The sequence below is a fragment of the Coregonus lavaretus genome (genome assembly GCF_964263955.1).
Source record: "Coregonus lavaretus genome assembly, chromosome: 30".
NCBI lineage: Eukaryota > Metazoa > Chordata > Actinopteri > Salmoniformes > Salmonidae > Coregonus > Coregonus lavaretus.
Window position 1 is genome coordinate 21,867,666 of NC_140017.1, and position 21,512 is coordinate 21,889,177.

A 21,512-nucleotide genomic window follows, 5' to 3' on the forward strand; every position below is an offset into this window, starting at 1 on the left:
CCAAGACAACGCAGGAGTGGCTTCGGGACAAGTCTCTGAATGTCCTTGAGTGGCACAGCCAGAACCCAGACTTGAACCCAATGAACATCTCTGGAGAGACCTGAAAATAGCTGTGCAGCGACACTCCCCATCCAACCTGACAGAGCTTGAGAGGATCTGCAGAGAAGAATGTTAGAAACTTGAGGTTATAATCGCTGCCAAAGGTGCTTCAACAAAGTACTGAATAAAGGGTCTGAATACTTACGTAAATGTGATGTTTTAGTTTTGTCATTATGGTGTATTGTGTGTAGATTGAGGAAAAATAACAATTTAATCAATTTTAGAATAAGGCTATAACGTAAAAAATGAGGAAAAAGTCAAGGGGTCTGAATACTTACCGAATGTACCACAAACCCTTGAGGTGCCTTATTGCTATTATAAACTGGTTACCAACGTAATTAGAACAGTACAAAAAATGTTTGGGGTCATACCCCTGGTATATGGCTTTCAGCCAATCAGCATTCAGGGCTCAAACCACCTAGTTTATAATTGTGTGTGTGTGTGTGTTTATGTGTGTATGTGTATATATATATATATATATATATACAGTGAAGGAAAAAGGTATTTGATCCCCTGCTGATTTTGTACGTTTGCCCACTGACAAAGAAATGATCCGTCTATAATTTTAATGGTAGGTTTATTTGAACAGTGAGAGACAGAATAACAACAACAAAAATCCAGAAAAACGCATGTCAAAAATGTTATAAATTGATTTGCATTTTAATGAGGGAAATAAGTATTTGACCCCCTCTCAATCAGAAAGATTTCTGGCTCCCAGGTGTCTTTTATACAGATATCAAACTGAGATTAGGAGCACTCTCTTAAAGGGAGTGCTCCTAATCTCAGTTTGTTACCTGTATAAAAGACACCTGTCCACAGAAGCAATCAATCAGATTCCAAACTCTCCACCAAGACCAAAGAGCTCTCCAAGGATGTCAGGGACAAGATTGTAGACCTACACAAGGCTGGAATGGGCTACAAGACCATCGCCAAGCAGCTTGGTGAGAAGGTGACAACAGTTGGTGCGATTATTCGCAAATGGAAGGAACACAAAATAACTGTCAATCTCCCTCGGCCTGGGGCTCCATGCAAGATCTCACATCGTGGAGTTGCAATGATCATGAGAATGGTGAGGAATCAGCCCAGAACTACACGGGAGGATCTTGTCAATGATCTCAAGGCAGCTGGGACCATAGTCACCAAGAAAACAATTGGTAACACACTACGCCGTGAACGACTGAAATCCTGCAGCGCCCGCAAGGTCCCCCTGCTCAAGAAAGCACGTATACAGGCCCGTCTGAAGTTTGCCAATGAACATCTGAATGATTCAGAGGAGAACTGGGTGAAAGTGTTGTGGTCAGATGAGACCAAAATCGAGCTCTTTGGCATCAACTCAACTCGCCGTGTTTGGAGGAGGAGGAATGCTGCCTATGACCCCAAGAACACCATCCCCACCGTCAAACATGGAGGTGGAAACATTATGCTTTGGGGGTGTTTTTCTGCTAAGGGGACAGGACAACTTCACCGCATCAAAGGGACGATGGACGGGGCCATGTACCATCAAATCTTGGGTGAGAACTTCCTTCCCTCAGCCAGGGCATTGAAAATGGGTCGTGGATGGGTATTCCAGCATGACAATGACCCAAAACACACGGCCAAGGCAACAAAGGAGTGGCTTAAGAAGAAGCAAATTAAGGTCCTGGAGTGTCCTAGCCAGTCTCCAGACCTTAATCCCATAGAAAATCTGTGGAGGGAGCTGAAGGTTCGAGTTGCCAAACGTCAGCCTCGAAATCTTAATGACTTGGAGAAGATCTGCAAAGAGGAGTGGAACAAAATCCCTCCTGAAATGTGTGCAAACCTGATGGCCAACTACAAGAAAAGTCTGACCTCTGTGATTGCCAACAAGGGTTTTGCCACCAAGTACTAAGTCATGTTTTGCAGAGGGGTCAAATACTTATTTCCCTCATTTAAAATACAAATAAATTCAAAACATTTTTGACATGCGTTTTTCTGATTTTTTTTTTGTTATTCTGTCTCACTGTTCAAATAAACCTACCCTTTAAAATTATAGACTGATAATTTCTTTGTCAGTGGGCAAACGTACAAAATCAGCAGGGGATCAAATACTTTTTTCCCTCACTGTATTAAAGTACCAGTCAAAGATTTGGAAACACCTACTCATTCCAGGGTTTTACTTAATTTTTACTATTTTCTACATTGTAGAATAATAGTAAAGACATCAAAACTATGAAATAACACATATGGAATAATGTAGTAACCAAACAAGTGTTAAACAAATCAAAATATATTTGAGATTCTTCAAAGTAGCAACCCTTTGCCTTGTTCACAGCTTTGCACACTCTTGGCATTCTCAACCAGCTTCATGAGGAATGCTTTTCCAACAGTCTTGGAGTTCCCACATATGCTGAGCACTTGTTGGCTGCTTTTCCTTAATTCTGAAATGTTCCGGATTGACTGACCTTCATGTCTTAAAGTAATGATGGACTGTCGTAATATGGAGTTGGTATTTTACCAAATAGGGCTATCTTCTGTATGTATACCACCCCTACCTTGTCACAACACAACTGATTTGGCTCAAACGCATAAAGAATGAAAGAAATTCCACAAATTAACTTTTAACAAGGCACACCTGTTAATTGAAATGATTTCCAGCTGACTACCCCATGAAGCTGGTTGAGAGAATGCCAAGAGTGTACAAAGCTATTTGGCAAAGGGTGGCTATTTTGAAGAATCTCAAATATAAAATATATTTTGATTTGTTTAACACTTTTGGTTACTACATGATTCCATATGTGTTATTTCATAGTTTTGATGTCTTCACTATTATGCTACAATGTAGAAAATAGTAAAAAATAAAGAAAAACCCTGGAATGAGTATGTGTGTCCAAACTTTGGACTGGGACTGTATATAGTATGGTTTGGGAAAGCCAATCCTGTAAAACTGATGGGATTTTGATAGCATCTTTGGATATTTTGTGATGTTTTACCATTTCAGCTCAAACTTCATAATTTAAAAGGGTCTAGAAAACCTGAGTGGTGTCTTTCTTGTAACTGTAAACCATTGTTATACAAGCGTAAATGGAAATGCAGCACACATTCCCCTGTTGCCCACCAGGTGGCAGTAGACCCATCTGCAGCATTAGACCTGACTGGGTGTTTGTGGCTGCTTAAGTAGTCAGGAGATGAGGGCTCTGTCTGTTAACAACAATACCACACACACACACATGGCTCCAGCCATCTTAAAGGGATACTTTGGGATTTTGAGTGGTATCTACTTTCCCAAGAGTCAGATGTACTAGTGGATATCATTTTTAGGCATCTGTGTCCAGTATGAAGGAAGTTAGAGGTAGTTTTGCGAGCCAATGCTAGCTAGTGTTAGCGCAATGACCAGCAGGACCACTGAGGTTGTTACTGAGATGTGGACCATTCCATTACTATCTCTTCACACCCATTTCCATTGTGCTTCTCCCACACTGCTACTTCGCTCTAATTACACTCTTCGCTCTAATGACTCGCTCTCTCTTTTGCTCTCCCCCCAGCAGTGGTGGTAGGGAGGGAGGGAGGGGGAGCTGCATTGCCCTGCCCATTAGCCTACATGGTGATGTTGACAGCAGGAGAAACCCTCCTCAGTGTTTTCCATTCAGGCCAGGCTGGCTCTTTTAAACCACCTCCACAGCATGGCTGTCCTCCTATTATACATTAACTAGTCCTTTTACCATACTGTGACTGTCTGCTTGGACTGTAGCGGCATAGACTAACCTTGTTTCAAATGGTCACAATGATTTGGTAATACATATTTCAGATGGTCATAGCAGTGATGTCATCTTGAGTTGTTTGTGTGTCTGACTAATTTATATGCACAGTATTATATGAATTAAACCCATTATCTCTCTTTCTGTCCAACAGGACATACAAGAGTGGCTCAGGAGTGAACAACAGAAGAACAGAACTGTTTCTGAAGGAGCATGAACACCTGAGAAAGTAAGATCCTGAACGAACACACACACACACACACTGCTCCTTTTTGTGCCCCTAAATGACCAGATTACCTCGCAAAATCATCTTGCAGTATTCTCAGAGTACCCATACTATCATCTCACAATTATTCTCTCCAGCTTTATCTGAAGTTCTTATAAACAAGTTGGCATTTTGCTTTTGGCAATTCCAAGTACGGTGTCTCTGCTGTACCCAGAGCAGTTCTCAGAGCTGTAGCCAGGCCAATAGCGGTCTTCAGAGCAGCACAGTGCTGGGATAACGCATGTTGACGGGCCAAGTCAGCCATTTTGAATAACTCTAAAATGATCTCCCTGCTCTTGCTGTTTGCTTGCTAAGCACTGCTTAAGTAGTTCTGCCCCCAAAAAGACAGATGGAAGCTGTTTGGGTTTTTCATTTTAAAGGTAGAGTTCGGGGTTAGGATGTTTTGGTGTTTTAAATCAGCGAGTGTCATCTTGATTCACTGACATTTCTGGCTAGTTTATTTTCGTAGACAGCAAGTTGGCTGCTTAAGTTAATGATCTGTTTAAAGGAAATGTAAGAGGGAAAAATTGATTTAAGGTAAAGGGTCATTTAGGCCTAATTGGCTTTGCATGCAAATGAATTAATTCAGACTAATTCATAAATAACAAATTCACTTCACGCCATGTATTATTCTCCCATAAAAATAGCAAGGCAATAACTCCTAAAAGTCAAGCCCCACCACACACACACACACACACACTCGGTCATGTCTTTATAGCACAACTATACATTTGAGTTCAGGAAGGTTACTCACATTCAGTGTGGACATACTGTAGAAGGTCAGACCGTAAACACCACACAGTGCAACACAGCAATAGAACTGTCATTTTATAATTTATCTCAACTTTAATGGACTGGCATGGGGCATTTGGATTCAAGGGTTAATTCTTTGTTTACCTCTGTGTAGGCATTTGGTGCGCAGAGGTGTTGGAGACACCCTGTGTGTGAGGGTAAATGGCTATCAGTGTGGTGCACAGACACACACACACACACACACACACACAAACTACAGAGTTGCATGTGTCAGGACGGAGGCCTTGCAAACCTTCATCTGACTGAGGGGACAAATTAGGCGTAACTGAGAACTATAAAGAACTCTGATTGGTCATGGCGAGTGTCAGGACGGAGACCTTGCAAACCTTCATCTGACTGAGGGGACAAATTAGGCGTAACGGAGAACTATAAAGAACTCTGATTGGTCTTCTCTCCTACTAACCCCAGTGTTTTTATCGCACAGCTTTGCTTTATCTTGGCCAGGTCACAGTTGTAAATGAGAACTTGTTCTCAACTGGCTTACCTGGTTAAATAAAGGTGAAATAAAATAAAACACTGCAGGATAAGCCCCAAATAGCAGTTGCTCCAGTTACACCCAAACCTCCATTCATTAGAAGAAAATGTGACTGTTCTGTCACAAAATGGCTGAATGGTATTTTTGCAGTCACTGCACTGAATGTGCTCATTCAAGTACTGTATCTTTCTGTGTGTAATTTGATAGTAAAGGTGGTGTAAGGAGACCCATGGTTTTTGTGAGTGTGACTGTGTCTCAGCAGTTGCCTCGGACGGTAGGGCCCACTTCTCAGCATTGATATCACCAGCATTACACTCATCGTCAACATTGAAGAGGCAACTCCAGGATTCTGACCTTCTAGGCAGAGTTGCAAAGAAAAAGCCATATCTCAGACTGCCCATCTTAATCTTTTATTTTTATTGGCCAGTCTGAGATATGGCTTTTTCTTGGCAACTTTTTCTTTGCAACTCCAGCATCCCAGAGTCGCCTCTTCACTGTTGACATTGAGACGGGTGTTTTGTGGGTACTATTTAATGAAGCTGCCAGTTGAGGACCTGTGAGGCATCTGTTTCTCAAACTAGACACTCTAATGTATTTGTCCTCTTGCTCAGTTGTGCACTGGGGCCTCCCACTCCTCTTTTTATTCTGGTTAGAGCCAGTTTGCGCTGTTCTAGTAGTACACAGCGTTGTACGAGATCTTCAATTTCTTGGCAATTTCTCGCATGGAATATCCTTCATTTCTCAGAACAAGAATAGACTCAGTTTCAGAAGAAAGTTAATTGATTCTGGCCATTTTGAGCCTGTAATCGAACCCACAATTGCTGATGCTCCAGACACTCAACTAGTCTCAAGAAGGCCAGTTTTATTGCTTCTTTAATCAGCAGAACAGTTTTCAGCTGTGCTAACATAATTGCAAAAGGGTTTTCTAATGCTCAAATAGCCTTTTAAAATGATAAACTTGGATTAGCAAACACAACGTGCCATTGGAACACAGGACTGATGGTTGCTGATAATGGGCTATTATGCTTATAATGTAGATAATCCATTAAAAGTCAGCCATTTCCAGCTACAATAGCCATTTACAACATTAACAATGTCTACACTGTATTTCTGATCAATTTTATGTTATTTTAATGGACAAAAAATTGCTTTTCTTTCGAAAACAAGGACATTTCTAAGTGACCCCAAACTTTTGAACGGTAGTGTGTGTGTATATATATATATATATATATATATATATATATCTCACATTTACATAAGTATTCAGACCCTTTATTCAGTACTTTGTTGAAGCACCTTTGGCAGCGATTACAGCCTCAAGTCTTCTTGGCCATGACGCTACAAGCTTGGCACACCTGTATTTGGGGAGTTTCTCCTATTCTTCTCTGCAGATCCTCTCAAGCTCTGTCAGGTTGTATGGGGAGCGTCGCTGCACAGCTATTTTCAGGTCTCTCCAGAGATGTTCGATCGGGTTCAAGTCCGGGCTCTGGCTGGGCCACTCAAGGACATTAAGACTTGTCCCGAAGCCACTCCTGCGTTGTCTTGGCTGTGTGCTTAGGGTCGTTGTCCTGTTGGAAGTTGAACCTTCGCCACAGTCTAGGTCCTTAGTACCCTGGAGCAGGTTTTCATCAAGGATCCCTCTGTACTTTGCTCCGTTCATCTTTCCCTCGATCCTGAATAGTCTCCCATTCCCTGCCGCTGAAAAACATCCCCACAGCATGATGATGCTGCCACCACCATGCTTCACCATAGGGATGGTGCATGGATTCCTCCAGACGTGACTCTTGGCATTCAGGCCAAAGAGTTCAATCTTGGTTTCATCAGACCAGAGAATCCTATTTCTCAACGTCTGAGAGTCCTTTAGGTGCCTTTTGGCAAACTCCAAGCAGGCTGTCATGTGCCTTTTACTGAGGACTGGCATCCGTCTGGCCCCCTCTACCATAAAGGCCTGATTTGGTGGAGTGCTGCAGAGATGGTTCTCCCATCTCCACAGAGGAACTCTGGAACTCTGTCAGAGTGACCGTCGGGTTCTTGGTCACCTCCCTGACCAAGGCCGTTCTCCCCCGATTGCTCAGTTTGTCCGGGCGGCCAGCTCTAGGAAGAGTTTTGGTGGTTCCAAACTTTTTCCATTTAAGAATGATGGAGGCCACTGTGTTCTTAGGGACCTTCAATGCTGCAGAAATTTTTTGGTACCCTTCCCTAGATCTGTGCCTTGACACAATCCTGTCTCGGAGCTCGACGGACAATTCCTTCGACCTCATGGCTTGGTTTTTGCTCTGACATGCACTGTCAACTTTGGGACCTTATATAGACAGGTGGGTGTGTGCCTTTCCAAATCATGTCCAATCAATTAAAATTACAATAGGTGGACTCCAATCAAGTTGTAGAAACATCTCAAGGATGATCAATGGAAACAGGATGCACCAGAGCTCAATTTCAAGGCCCATAGCAAAGGGTCTGAATACTTATCTAAATAAGGTATTTCAGCTTTTAATTTTTAATACATTAGCAAACATTTCTAAGCCGTTTTCACTTTGTCATTATGGGTGTAGGTTGATGAGGAAAAAATGGTATGTAATCCATTTTAGAGTAAGGCTGTAACGTAACAAAGTGGAAAAAGTCAAGGGGTCTGAATACTTTCTGAATGCACTGTACAATACAATCTTGGAAAATGTTGTCATATTTGCTGTCGCAGTACCGGTACCCAGCCTCACCACACAACCACACGACAAGCTGGGAGCAGCATATGATATTATGATGTAGTGATTTAGGGATAATACAATGTTAACCACAGGAGATACCAGAGAGTACTTACCTCTACTGCACCAATGACTGATAAGGAGGAGAAGAGAGAGAGCTGTAGCTTAGTGGGCATGATTCTGTTACCTTAGAGCTATTGTATTAAAGAGAGGGAAGGAAAGGGGGATGGTGAAAAGAAGGGATGAAATGTGTTACTAGCTGCTGTGGTAATGGCCTAAAGAGGTTTATAGACAAACAAATGGATAGCATTTCTTCCTTCGGCCTCTATCAAGGTTTTCAGCTCTGCTGCGTAGAGCAGTGGACATTTTTTGAAGGGAGGTAGGGTGTGCGTGCGTGCCCAATTTTCCATGGTCAGGAAAAACACCTTGCCCTAAGTACACTACTCTACAGGAGGTAAACCTTACCTTGGCAGATGAGTATGATAGGCTGTCAGGATACACACAGAATCCCCATGCCCAGGCCAGAAATGCAGAGGCAGCATTTTGAGAAGCATTTTGAAGAGCACTGTCCCTACAGGAGTTATTTCTTTATTTATTCATTACTAACTCCAATTTCTATATTTTCTTGTTGACCTGTAGGCAGATACTGTTCAAAAGGACAAACAATGTTTCATTGAGGAACAGACTAAATGAATGGGCACCATATGAAACCACACAGAACATAAAATACTTCCTGGGACCCCTGCTTGGTGCAGTCTGGTGTCACTGTGCGATATTATAAACATCATTATCCACTGTCCCATCTGAAGCCATAGTATTTGTGAATGGTGAAGAAGCCTAGTTTTAGATGTGGATACTCATTGATTGAAAGGGGATCTGAAAACACTGTAGGCCTATATCTAAGTTGTGTATGTTACAACCTATGTTAAAATCAGTGTACATTACATGTAATATCTATTAAAACAGATCCACGTTGTAATCAGATCTGGATGGAAGGTGACTGGCTGTGTGAATTTGGAGAGTAGACTTTTCACTAGGAACCAAAATGGCTAGGGGAACTCCTGTGACGTGTTTTGGCCTCCGCTACTCCCTGGTTCCCCCTCTCTCAGAGAGTAGGAGTAGGATGGGAGGGAGAGAGGGATGGTCTGTTTGTTGTCCCCAAAGAGAACACTTGTCTTATCAGGTATGGCTGGGGCCTTGAAGTGTGTTGTGCAGTAGTGTTTAGGCTCATGTCTTTCTGTCTCTTGCATGCACGCAGACGCCGACACACAGACGCAGACACACACACACACACACACACGTTCATACTGTCTCCCACTCGTGCGCTCTTTCCATTACATAGCCTCTTCCTTGCCCTTCGCTCGCTCTCGCGCTCTGTCTCTCCTCTCTGTCTGTCTGGTCCTGATTTAAATGTGAGGAAGAAGGGAGGAGCAGGCAGCAGCACCAATCAGTCCAGAGTGACTGGAACTGATGTTGGTTGGGGCTGTTCTGATTGCAGCTCCCTTACAGATTTTTCACTTTCTCACTCTGTTCTCCCTCCCTCTACTCCTTTCCTGCTTTCTTTCACTGCTGTTCGCTCATTCTCTGTTTCCAGCCAGGTAATCATCCATCCCTGGCCATTTCAGTCTAGCCTCCAGCAGAATCCTGTACTGCTTAAAGGCAAAACATGTTCCTATTATTTATGTGCTGTTCGAGACAGGAAAGAGGCAAGGGATCCAGTCCTTTCTTTTCTATTGGGAAATACCTTTTCAGGGCTGTAAATCTGTAGTCTCTCGTGGACAGAAGAAACAAAGATGGCTGGGGGCCTGCAGGCCAATGACTCAGCACTCCGTTTTTCAATGAAAGTGGAGACTAGCAATGAGAGATTAACTTCTCTCTCTCTCTCTCGTTATTTTGTTACCTTTCTGTAATTGATTCTCTCTCTCTCACTGGTGATTGAATGTCTGCCGTATCGACTCCGGCCTAAACAGACATATGGCTTAGATGTTTCTCTGGACTACTAGTCCTCTCTAGGGCTGTGGCGGTCATGTCTAAAGAAACATGATATGAAGAAAATGTAGTTTATTCAGAATAACAGAATAGCATACTCTGAGTTGTCCTTATGTTAGGCCCTGATATGGCCATGCCATATGGCTGTGGGTTACACTAGTTCATTTAGCAGACAAGATTTGCTTAGAATTCTTTATTATTTTATAGTATGAAGAATACAATTGAACATAGCTTAATAAAACAGAAATATTATTTTCTCCAAACGATTTCAAAGGAAGTGCGCACATGCAGCGATTCTGTGTTGAGTGGTTAACAAAGAAACTGGTCCTCCTATATGCTTAATTTAGAGTTATTTATTCAACTTTAGTTGTGATACAAACGTTGGGCTATATATTTGATTTTTAATACATTCTAAGGCTACATGATGGGATGATTTGAAACAAGTCGCAAGCTGCACACACTTCATCAGTCTCTCATTCACAATTTGACAAGGCCTTGATAATATTCTCACCAGGTCTCGAATTTTGATAATTCCCTTCTCCCGGCTGCCTTGCTCCGAAGCACCTCTCACTCACATTACATTTTAGTCATTTAGCCGACGCGCTTATCCAGAGCGACTTACAGTTAGTGAGTGCATACATTGTCATACATTACTCGCTCAGATGTAGCCAATGCCCGTCACGTGATCGGGTCCATCTCCGGCCGAAGTGGAGTCTTTTGTTTAGACATGTAGCTAGCTAGGTAGCTAAATAATGAACCGGCATAATCCCAACTCCTACTACTACCAATACAAACATTGTTAAAGCTACAGTATGAATCTGCAGGTAGCTAAAGCTAACAAAATAGATTCAATGTTAGCTAGCTAACATTAGGCTATAGCTAGCAGTGCAAATGGATTTCTGATTTCGAATATTACTACACAGATCATACACGTAACGTTAGCTAGCGAGCCAGCAAGCTAACGTTTGCTAGCTAACAGTATGCTTTAACTAGCAATAAAAACGACTTTCTGACTAAATTAGAAACTTTTATCTGAGAATGTTGCTAGACTCTTACCCGTATACATGGATGAACGCTTCACGGCAGACTGGAACCATTTAACTCCGTTTTGTTTGTAGCTACGTCTTGTTTGGCCAGTGTTGTCAAGTCACTCCGATTCATACTGACCGTGGCGTGTGCAGAAAGTAGCCCATCACTTTTTCCAACTGATCTGTCGATAGCGCATGCTAAATTCAGGGCATCAATGTTGTTGAGAAAAGTAGCTAAACTTTTGTAGTTCTGGATGGCAAACGTTATATCTTTCAAAAACGGCACGGTAGAAAGGACTGTCAACACATACTGAACAGCTCACGTTATAGACAAACGCATGCTACATGGCAGACCAATCCAAACTCATCTCTCGGCATGTCCAGCCCATCCATTATCACAGCCAATCATGGCAAGCGGGAAGGTTCCTGTCTTTTTCCGTGGCTAAACCAACTAGGCTCGTAATTTATCAATTGTATTTGTATTTATGGATGGAATACAAGTTTGTTATGAAGGCACATGAAAGTTCACATGTTCCAGAAGGAATTTCTGTCCAAAAACACATTTTCATAAAAAAAAAAAAAGGTTTACATTCAAATGCCGCTCCTGTGAAGTAGTGACGGGCGACATATGCCTAGTTTCCTGAAACAAGTCACATTTTCATGCAAGATAGGTAGGCTATACTCCTGTTGTAAAGCGAAGCAATGTGCTTAATATTAGGAAAGTTGATAAATAGTAGGCCTAGCCTATAGAAAGCTGATGGGATCCTCTTTTGAAGAGTCCATCAAAACTCAATTTTCTCACGCAATTGCATAGCCTATAGAAATGTTGCGCAACATGAGCTCATGGGCTGTCATGAAGTGTTTGATTAGATTTCAGATTCACATTTGCTACTAATGACCATCAACAGCATCAGAGCTTGGAGAAGCCTAATTACCGTGACTAACCGGTCAAGTGGAATTTTACTGCCATCATGACTCGTGACCGGTGGTAATACGGTCACTGTAACAGCCCTAGTTCTCTCTCAATCTCTCTTCCTCTCTCTCTGTTAACCTATCCCATCTCTCATTATGTTTATCTATTCTCTTTCTGTGAATTTACCTCCATGCTCTTTCTCCCTCTCTCGCTCCATTTTCCCCTCCCGCTTCTAACTCTTTCTGTATCTCCCTCCACACTCTCTCTTCTGTCTGCTCCCCCTCTCCCTCACCCACTATATCTCTGTGTGTTTCACTCACACACACACACACGCAAGCAAGCTCATACACTCTGTCTCCCACTGGCGCTCTCGTTCCATTTATATTGCCTCATCCCTCTCTCTCTCTCACTCTCTCCGACCACTGCACTTCCTGTGGCTGGCCTTGTGTATTTTATGTTAGCTCTAGATATGTTAATGTAATCAGCATGAGTGGGGAGAGCCCTGGGGAACCAGAGAGGGAGTCGCAGCTGCGCCTCCTCTCTGCCCAGGAACAGCTCGGGAGCGGGTAGAGACAGAGCCAGTCCCACCCTGTACTGGAGGTACTGGAGTTAGCAATAGCGTCATCGTCCCCCCGCATACCCAGTCTGTGCTGAGTATCTACCTGCCACTATGTCATGATGTTCAGAATTAAACATGTTTTAAGTGTGGATACTCTCTTCATAATGCATTTTATAATTCCTTAAATCCAATTCAAAATGCATTTTATTGCACAGCATAGGTGCTTTCCTTGTGCTTATGGGTGAGATTGTATATGGGTGTGACTTTTAAATGTAAATGTGTGTTAGGTGTTTGTGGGGGAGAAGGGCAAGGTGTCCTTGTATGTTTTTGCTGATGTTTGTGCATGCATACACACCTGTGTATGTGTTTGCATGATGGCCTTTGCAAGATCTGCACGTACACCTCCACAGTGTCACTCCAGGTATAATGTTGATATTGATGTTAACCAGGCTTGCCTTTCATAGCAGAGCACTTGTTTTTGCTGAAGCTTTTGGCTTATAATATAACTGGTAACATTATATTTGTTAGTACTCTTACTACATGTGATGATGCAGCATGAATGTGTTAATTTCTTTGCCAGATGGAAAAGGATGTGTGCATTGTCTGTCGTCGTGTCAGTCCGTCTTTGTCCTTGTGTAGCAGAAAACATATGGACAGAGCCATATGGACAGAGCCATATGTTTCTCTACATAAGGCTCCCATTTTTTCAGGGATAGTTGTGTAGAACAGGAGTCTAGAGGCATTATCTGTGGCTGTAGAGATAAAACCACTAAACAACAGCAGATCCACAGGCCCTTTTAGTAATCCATTCAGTTGTATAGAGGAGAATCAACACGACCTTGGATTCCTCTACTGTCACGACACACCAGACAGACAGCAAAACTTTGGAGAATCATGTTGGTGTCGTGATTGGATTAATCTTTTGGCATGCATGAGTTTCTTTGTGACTGTATGTGACGCACAGACAAACGCGTACAGTATTTAGACCCTTAAATTTTTTAAATGTTCTCATCAATCTACCCACAATACCCCATAATGACAAAGTGAAAACAGGTTTTTAGAAATGTTAGCAAATGTTATTTAAAATAAACAGTTACCTTATTTACATAAGTATTCAGACCCTTTGCTATGAGATTCGAAATTGCGCTCCGGTCCATCCTGTTTCCATTGATCATCCTTGATGTTTCTACACACCTGTCTATATAAGGTCCCACAGTTGACAGTGCATGTCAGAGCAAAAAACATGCCATGAGGTTGAAGGAATTGTCCGTAGAGCTCTGAGACAGGATTGGGTCAAGGCACAGATCTGGGGTAGTGTACCGTGTACCACAGTAGCACTTATGGGTCTCGCTGCTTCTGGGTGTCATGTCTGCAGCAATGAAGGTTCCCAAGAACACAGTGACCTCCATCATTCTTAAATGGAAGAAGTTTGGAATCACCAAGACTCTTCCTAGAGCTGGCTGCCTGGCCAAACTGAGCAATCGGGGGAGAAGGGCCTTGGTCAGGGAGGTGACCAAGAACCCGATGGTCACTCTGACAGAGCTCCAGAGTTCCTCTGTGGAGATGGTTGTCCTTCTGGAAGGTTCTCCCATCTCTGCAGCACTCCACCAATCAGGCCTTTATGATAGAGTGGACAGACAGAATCCACTCCTCAGTAAAAGGTACATGACAGCCCGCTTCGTGTTTGCCAAAAGGCACCTGAAGGACTCTGATCATGAGAAACAAGAATCTTTGGTCTGATGAAACCAAGATTGAACTCTTTGGCCTGAATGCCAAGCGTCACGTCTGGAGGAAACCAGGTGGCACCGCTCCTCACCTGGCCAATACCATCCATGTTGGTGGCAGCAGCATGCTGTGGGGATGTTTTTCAGTGGCAGGGACTGGGAGACTAGTCAGGATTGAAGGAAAGATGAACGGAGCAAAGTACAGAGAGATCCCTGATGGGAACCTTCTCTACAGCGCTCAGGACCTCAGACTAGGGTGAAGGTTCAACTTCCAACAGGACAACGACCCTAAGCACACAGCCAAGACAATGCAGGAGTGGCTTCGGGACAAGTCTCTGAATGTCCTTGAGTGGCCCAGCCAGAGCTCGGACTTGAACCCGATCGAACATCTCTGGAGAGAACTGAAAATAGCTTTGCAGCGACACTCCCCATCCAACCTGACAGAGCTTGAGAGTAACTGCAGAGAAGAATGGAGAAACTCCCCAAATACAGGTGTGCCAAGCTTGTAGCGTCATACCCAAGAAGACTTGAGGCTGTAATCGCTGCCAAAGGTGCTTCAACAAAGTACTGAGTAAAGGGTCTGAACACTCATGTAAATGTGATGTTTCAGATTTTATTGTTTGTATTTTTTGCAAGAAAATCTAAAAACCTGTTTTTGCTTTGTCATTATGGGGTATTGTGTGTAAAAAAAAAACAATTTAATCAATTTTAGAATAAGGCTGTAACTTAACAAAATGTGGAAAAAGTCAAGGAAGGGGTCTGAATACTTTCCAAATGCACTGTATATACACATGCTTGTGTGATTTATTTTAACCTCAAACCTCATAACTAAGTGGAGACGATACGGATATGACCTAGGCAAGGCAAAAATATTGCATCCTTGATGTTGCCTCAATTTATAGAACACCACTTTTCATCCCTGCTCAGTGGGTACTGGCTCAGTGGGTACTGGCTCAGTGGGTACTGGCTCAGTGGGTACTGGCTCAGTGGTGTGATGGCTTGTCTTTGTGCCTTGTACCTTTATGACACCCAGAAGCAGAGAGACCAATAAGTGCTACTGTGGTTTCACGTAGTTCTGTTCTTCCTCATTAGTGGGAGGTGGGCCGCAGTGGTGGAATGAGTGAGAAAGTGCTCTCTCATGCGCTCTTTCAATTCAAGAAGCTTTATTGGCATGAAAAGTGAACAACCTAGAGTCCTGTACATGTACACTGAATGTACAAAACATTAAGGACACCTGCTCTTTCCATGACAGACTGACCAGGTGAATCCAGGTGAAAGCTATGATCTCTTATTGATGTCACTTGTTAAGTCCACTTCAATCAGTGTAGATGAAGGGGAGGAGACAGGTTAAAGAAGGATTTTTAAGCCTTGAGACGAGACATGGAATGTGTATGTGTGCCATTCAGTGGGTGAATGGGCAAGACAAATTATTTAAGTGCCTTTGAATGGGGTATGGTAGTAGGTGCCAGGCGCTCCGGTTTGTGACAAGAAATGCAACGCTGCTTGGTTTTTCACACAACAGTTTCCCTTGTGTATCAGGAATGGTCCACCACCCAAATGACATCAAGCCAACTTGACAAAACTGTGGGAAGCATTGGAGTCAACATGGGCCAGCATCCCTGTGGAACGCTTTCGACACCTTGTAGAGTCCATGACCCGACAAATTGAGGCTGTTCCAAGGGCAAAAGGGGGTGCAACTCAATATTAGGAAAGTTTTCCTTTTTTTTTGTACACTCAGTCTTTTTCACACTCACGCTATTTCCTCTACCTCTTTTTCGCTCTCATGCAGTCTCCCCATCACCCCTCTCGTACCAGTACTCTCTCACACACCATTTCTCCCTTCTCCCCCTCCCCTTCTCCCTCCCTCCATCTGTTTGTGTCAGTTCTCAATAGCATGGACATAAATCTCTCACACACACAGTCCCAGTCCCAATGAGAAGCTGTAGCAAGACAAAGTGTGTGTGTGTGTTAGGTTTTTATTTTTGTTTAAAAAGTATCTTTCTCCAATATGTCTTATTTGGTCCATCAATGAAACGGACATACTCATAGCAGAGCTGAGGCTGATTGATCATGGTTGATGAATCACATGAGGTCCAATTTGATTGATCACATAACAGGGTCAATTTTCCTCACTGGATGATTGACAGCTCCACTGAGCCTTGGAGCCATGCCTGTTTTAATTAGCTATTTGATTTTCTAATCTGGCATCGATCCGCTCACTCACCCCCATTGTCTCAGAAAAGTTATGAAGACAGTACAGAAGTTTCTATCTGAAAAGTTATGCAGGTTAAACCCACTAGTTTCTTTCTGATTTAGGAGGCATTGTGGACAGTGTGTGACAGTATGCAGTAGTGTGGATGCCTTCCACAATGCAGTTGTTACTGTATGTTAGTTCTTCACTGAGTCATTGATCTCTGCACTGGCTGTGAGGTTTTGCTCCTAGAAAAATTGAGGTTTCTAGAGTATAAATCACAATACCACAGGGAATTAGCTTTGTTCTGTCGTAGCCGGCCGCGACCGGGAGACCCATGGGGCGGGGCACAATTAGCCAGCGTCGTCCAGGGTAGGGGTGGGCATGGCCGGCAGGGATGTAGCTCAGTTGGTAGAGCATGGCGTTTGCAACGCCAGGGTTGTGGGTTCGATTCCCACATGGGGCCAGTATGAAAATGTATGCACTCACTTAACTGTAAGTCGCTCTGGATAAGAGCGTCTGCTAAATGACTAAAATGTAAATGTAAATGTTCTGATGGCAGATTTTTTGGAGCACAGCACTGAGCTAAGAGTCAGAATGGAGAACACCCTAGTCGTAGCTGTGCTCGGCGCGAGGATACACCAATCCCTATCTTGTCCTAGCTCCCCTCAACCCCCTCTCTACAACTGAACCATATAGCCTGAGAGCGAGTGCGCAACACATAAATCCGTCCCCCGTCTCATTGGCGCTTATAAAAATGCCATGAATCAGCTCCAGCCGCAGCTCTCAACAGTTGTCGTCGTCCCCCCCCCGCACCTAATGATTTACTAGCTGAGCACCATAGCAGACTGACTGTGAAGCCCAGACTTTTACCAGTCCTCCTTTCTTTCCTCCTTCATCCCTTCATCTGCCACCTTGCCTTTTATTCATTCACCCAACCTCCCATAACAGCTGTGTCAGGTGGTTTTTCCCGATTTCGTATTTTATTTTTTTGACTCATTTTGTAATAACAAAAAAATAAACATACTTTTTTTTGCATCCTTTCAATAGAGTTCCAGACACTTGTAGAATCTATGCAATCTATCCATTGAAGCGGCTCGTGGTGGCCCAACGCCCTATTAAGACACTATGTTGATTTTGTCACCTGTATATGGCTTACATCCTATATGTCTTTGTCTCTAGCCAAATAGTTAGTCCTAAATAGTTTCCAAGCTCATTTGATTCTGATCTTCACTCAAGCTTTAATGCTCCACAGTGTAGCTAATTGTGGTCTTGCATTGCGTACTTTCAAAGGGTATAAATGAGGCTTTAGGTCACCAACAGCTGTAAGACCAGCTGTAGCTCAATTGGTAGAGCAATGCGTTTGTAACGCCAGGGTAGTGGGTTCGATCCCCGGGACCACCCATACGTAAAAATGTATGCACACATGACTGTAAGTCGCTTTGGAGAAAAGCGTCTGCTAAATGGCATATTATATTATATTATATTATAAGACACTGTCACACTACTCCTCTAGAGTGGCCAAAGAGACAGCAGGTCTGATTTTCATACTAATAGATTTAAGAGAGTAGTCATCTTTCCAGCAACGCCAGTTAACACCAACTGGAAGGAAGTAATCATCAACTCCCCATTAGGGCTTGTCAGAGCACAAATATTATACCAGAATGCCCCCATTAACTCTAGCACAGTTTTAAATCACTAGTCTTATCTTGATCTCTGTCAACTTTTGACCCCTGCGATAGGACATCGAGTCACCTGCTTCCCCGTTGGTGAATCCAATGCAGTGTGTAGCCGTCGGATCCTGGACCCACAGAGGAGAAGTACTTGGCGAACGCTCTGTTTCCCTCAAAGTCCTCCATGTCCAACCTCGGCTCATAATTCCTCCTCAGGGTGAGATGGAAGATGTTCTCCAGCCCCAGCCAATACTCTCCATCTGCGTTGTCAAACCCTCTCTTGTAGTGATCCCATCGCCTGTGCCGTCCATCCTGCCGTCAGTGGCCATGTCACAGTACACCTGCACGCCGGACGTTGGGCCAATGGGGTAGATGCTGCTGGGTTGGGTGTTGTCATGGTTGTAGATGTCAGCACAGTCTAAAGGCAGGGTTTACTGAGAGTGGACGGCCACAGGAGCCAGTAGAGCCAGGAGCAACACTACCTTCATTCTACCGGGTGGAGAGAGTTGTTTCACATTGATTTGTGTTGTCTCGTTTTCTGTCTGATGGCTTTTCTGCTCGATTCTGACTCTCTTATGCCTGTGATGAGCCCAAAATAACATGATCAACATTACGGCTTTTATGGAGTTAACAAGTGCAATAGACCTTATCTGCTGACTGGGTGGAAATGTTGTAGCTGTGTGTGTTCAGTGATGTCAAGGTACCAGTACTGCTATTTGGTTCTTGACTAACAAGCAATGGTGAGAATCAGACGCCTGTGTATTTTCCTGAACCAAGATGTACGTGCGTGCATGCTAAGTTTTACAAAAACAGTTTTACAATTTGATAATCTATGAATGTAGGTGGATTTGCAGTTTTCACAATTTTGTTGCCTTAGACCCTGGAAGCATTTGGTCGTAGCAACTTTTAAAGCTACAGTCTGCGATTTAATACATCATTTTTGGGACTTTTCTGAAATATAGCCATTGATTCTTGAAGAATATAACTTATGCCACATGAGATTAGTTCAACTTTCTTAACCAATCAGAACCATTCAAACATGGTGAAACTATCATTTTCATTTCATGGATGGGCAGTCTTTACATCCATAGGTCTGTCTATGAATATGAGAGTAGATCTCCAGCCCCATCCCTCAGCCTTTTACCAAAACAAGAGGCGGGCGGACGTTTTGTTATATTTTATCTCCTCTTGGGGCAACATTTATCTAGTCTTGACAAAATGGGAAAACTGTGCGAACAAAGGGGTAAATACCATATATATATATATATATATATATATAATATGGTTAATTCATAATGCAGTGTCCAGACTTTTTTTTACCATGGGCTATGTTTTGGTGGTACATGTGTGCTGCTTTGGCTGATGTAATTGTACGAGGTTAAGACAGTTTGTATTGGGATGGAACACCTGTGTGTGACCCATCTGGGCTTCAGAGGTCTGACTGCGGTCAGGTGCCATATGAGGACAAGGCCTTTTGGCTAAGGTGTCCCTTCACCAATGACTTTGCAGAGTAATTCTTTTAAACCATTATCCTCCGCCTCCTCATGGTCATTTGATGCATTCCTATTGGTCCTCCTGTCCTGACACCTAACTTCCAGATGGTCCCTTCACATGGACACCCTGGCTTCGTTCAGACTCTCTACCCTTCTCAAGGTGTGCGCTCTTTCACTCCCAATCATACATTGGATTGGTGCAAGCATAGCTGGAAGGAGCTTCCACCATATTCCGCACACCAGTCCATTCCTTTTAAATCCATGAGTGGGAGTGTATAAGTACACACTTCAGGAGAAGGGTAGAGAATCGGAACGCAGCCAATGTCCCATAACAACCCCTTTTTTTTTATGTTATAGTAAGTTTTTAAACAGGAACACAAATCATACAAACAGGAATCAAGGCATCATAACGGACATGTTATTTTCTGAATCGATGAAAAGACGAAACCGTGGTTAGTTAAACCATCTCACTAAATACAGTTGTACCCATAATGGTTTGATAAGAAGATACAACAGAGTTTTGTTTGGGAACATAACTTGTGTAGCTATTTGTTGGAAGTGATAAAAAAGAGCATGCTAGTCTAAAACGCCTCACTAAATAACCCTACAATTATTTCCCCTCCTACTGTATTGTCAACACTCACTCTCTCCACCCTGATTATCAAGCTCTCCACCCTGATTTGACAACCTCCATGTCTCTTCACCTTGGACACGAGCCAGACACACTTAGCTCTATACTCTCCTCCCCGGCTCTCTCTCCCTCTCTCTCTCGCACCCTCTCTCTCGCTCTCTCCCTCTCTCTTCTCGCTCTCGCTCCCTCTCTCTTCTCCCTCTCTCTCCCTTCTCTCTTTGAGTCTTGCTGCCCCTCCCTCCCTCCTCCTCTCTCCTCTGCCCCCCCCCCCCCCCCACTCTCCCTCTACTTGAGTTGTGCTGTTCCTTCCTGTCCTAACCATAAAATATGTCATTGCCAGGCAGGGGTCAACCCATTAGTGAGAAGGGGACCTTGCCAGTCATAGATTTGACAATCTCAGTAAAGCCAGGTGACACAGAATGGAAGAATGCCCGTGCCCGCATCCCCTACTGCCCCCGGAGGACATTCATCACTGGGGGGGATAGGGGGTGAAGTGTGTGTGTGTGTGTGTGTGTGTGCTTGCGTAAAGCTGAGACATCATTGTATAGTACTTTTGTGTACAACATGATTCCAATTGGCTGGACTATCACAATCACATCCTGTCTGGCAGAATATAAAATCATTATTGTTCCGACAATTATATTCCTGTTATTTTCAGATTTGTCCACCAATGACCTAGCTATACTCTCTGGTGTCCTGTTCCCTGAAGGGAGGACTGAACTCACTACTGACTGCTACTTTGTTTTTGTTTATCCTCTTTTCTCTGAAACATTATCTGTGTTGATTTAATTAGGAAATAAAGTGCTGAGACCATTTGTTTTTGATGAGCAACTTGAGCCGCAAGGGGGGATCTTGACACTAGGAGAGTATGCGTGCGTGCTCTGAGGTTATTAGGCTCTGTGGGACTAGATGGAGGAGAGTTCTCCTCGCCATGCCCTCTTCCTCCAGGGTAAGGCAGTATACTCTAGGGACTCTCCCACTCAGGGGAGCAGGTTCCTGGTTCTCCTGAGCCCAGCCTCCCCCTTAGTCATCCAGGGCCTGGAAGACAAAACAAATGATTTACTCCGACTGACTGCAGCTAAACCTTATTATCTCTAGCTTAGATGTTACTGCCTGGTTCCATCAACATCACAACAACATACCTCTGGTTTAATTAACCTGTCAACACTCTCTCTCTCTAGGTCCAGGAAAAGGGTGGGGTGGGGGTGCTCCTTTAAAAGCCACACAGAGCAACAGCAGCAGCAAAT

At 43.4% G+C, this 21,512-nt stretch overlaps 1 protein-coding gene across 2 annotated transcripts in view; it reads left to right on the forward strand.

The window, feature by feature from the left end:
- Window positions 1-21,512, forward strand: part of gosr1 (golgi SNAP receptor complex member 1) — a 60,521-nt gene that overhangs the window by 7,606 nt on the left and 31,403 nt on the right. For both annotated transcript variants that reach the window (XM_084148176.1, XM_084148177.1), the window contains exon 6: window positions 3,967-4,041. In XM_084148176.1, the coding sequence (XP_084004302.1) occupies window positions 3,967-4,041 (75 nt within the window). The remainder of the gene's footprint in view (window positions 1-3,966; window positions 4,042-21,512) is intronic.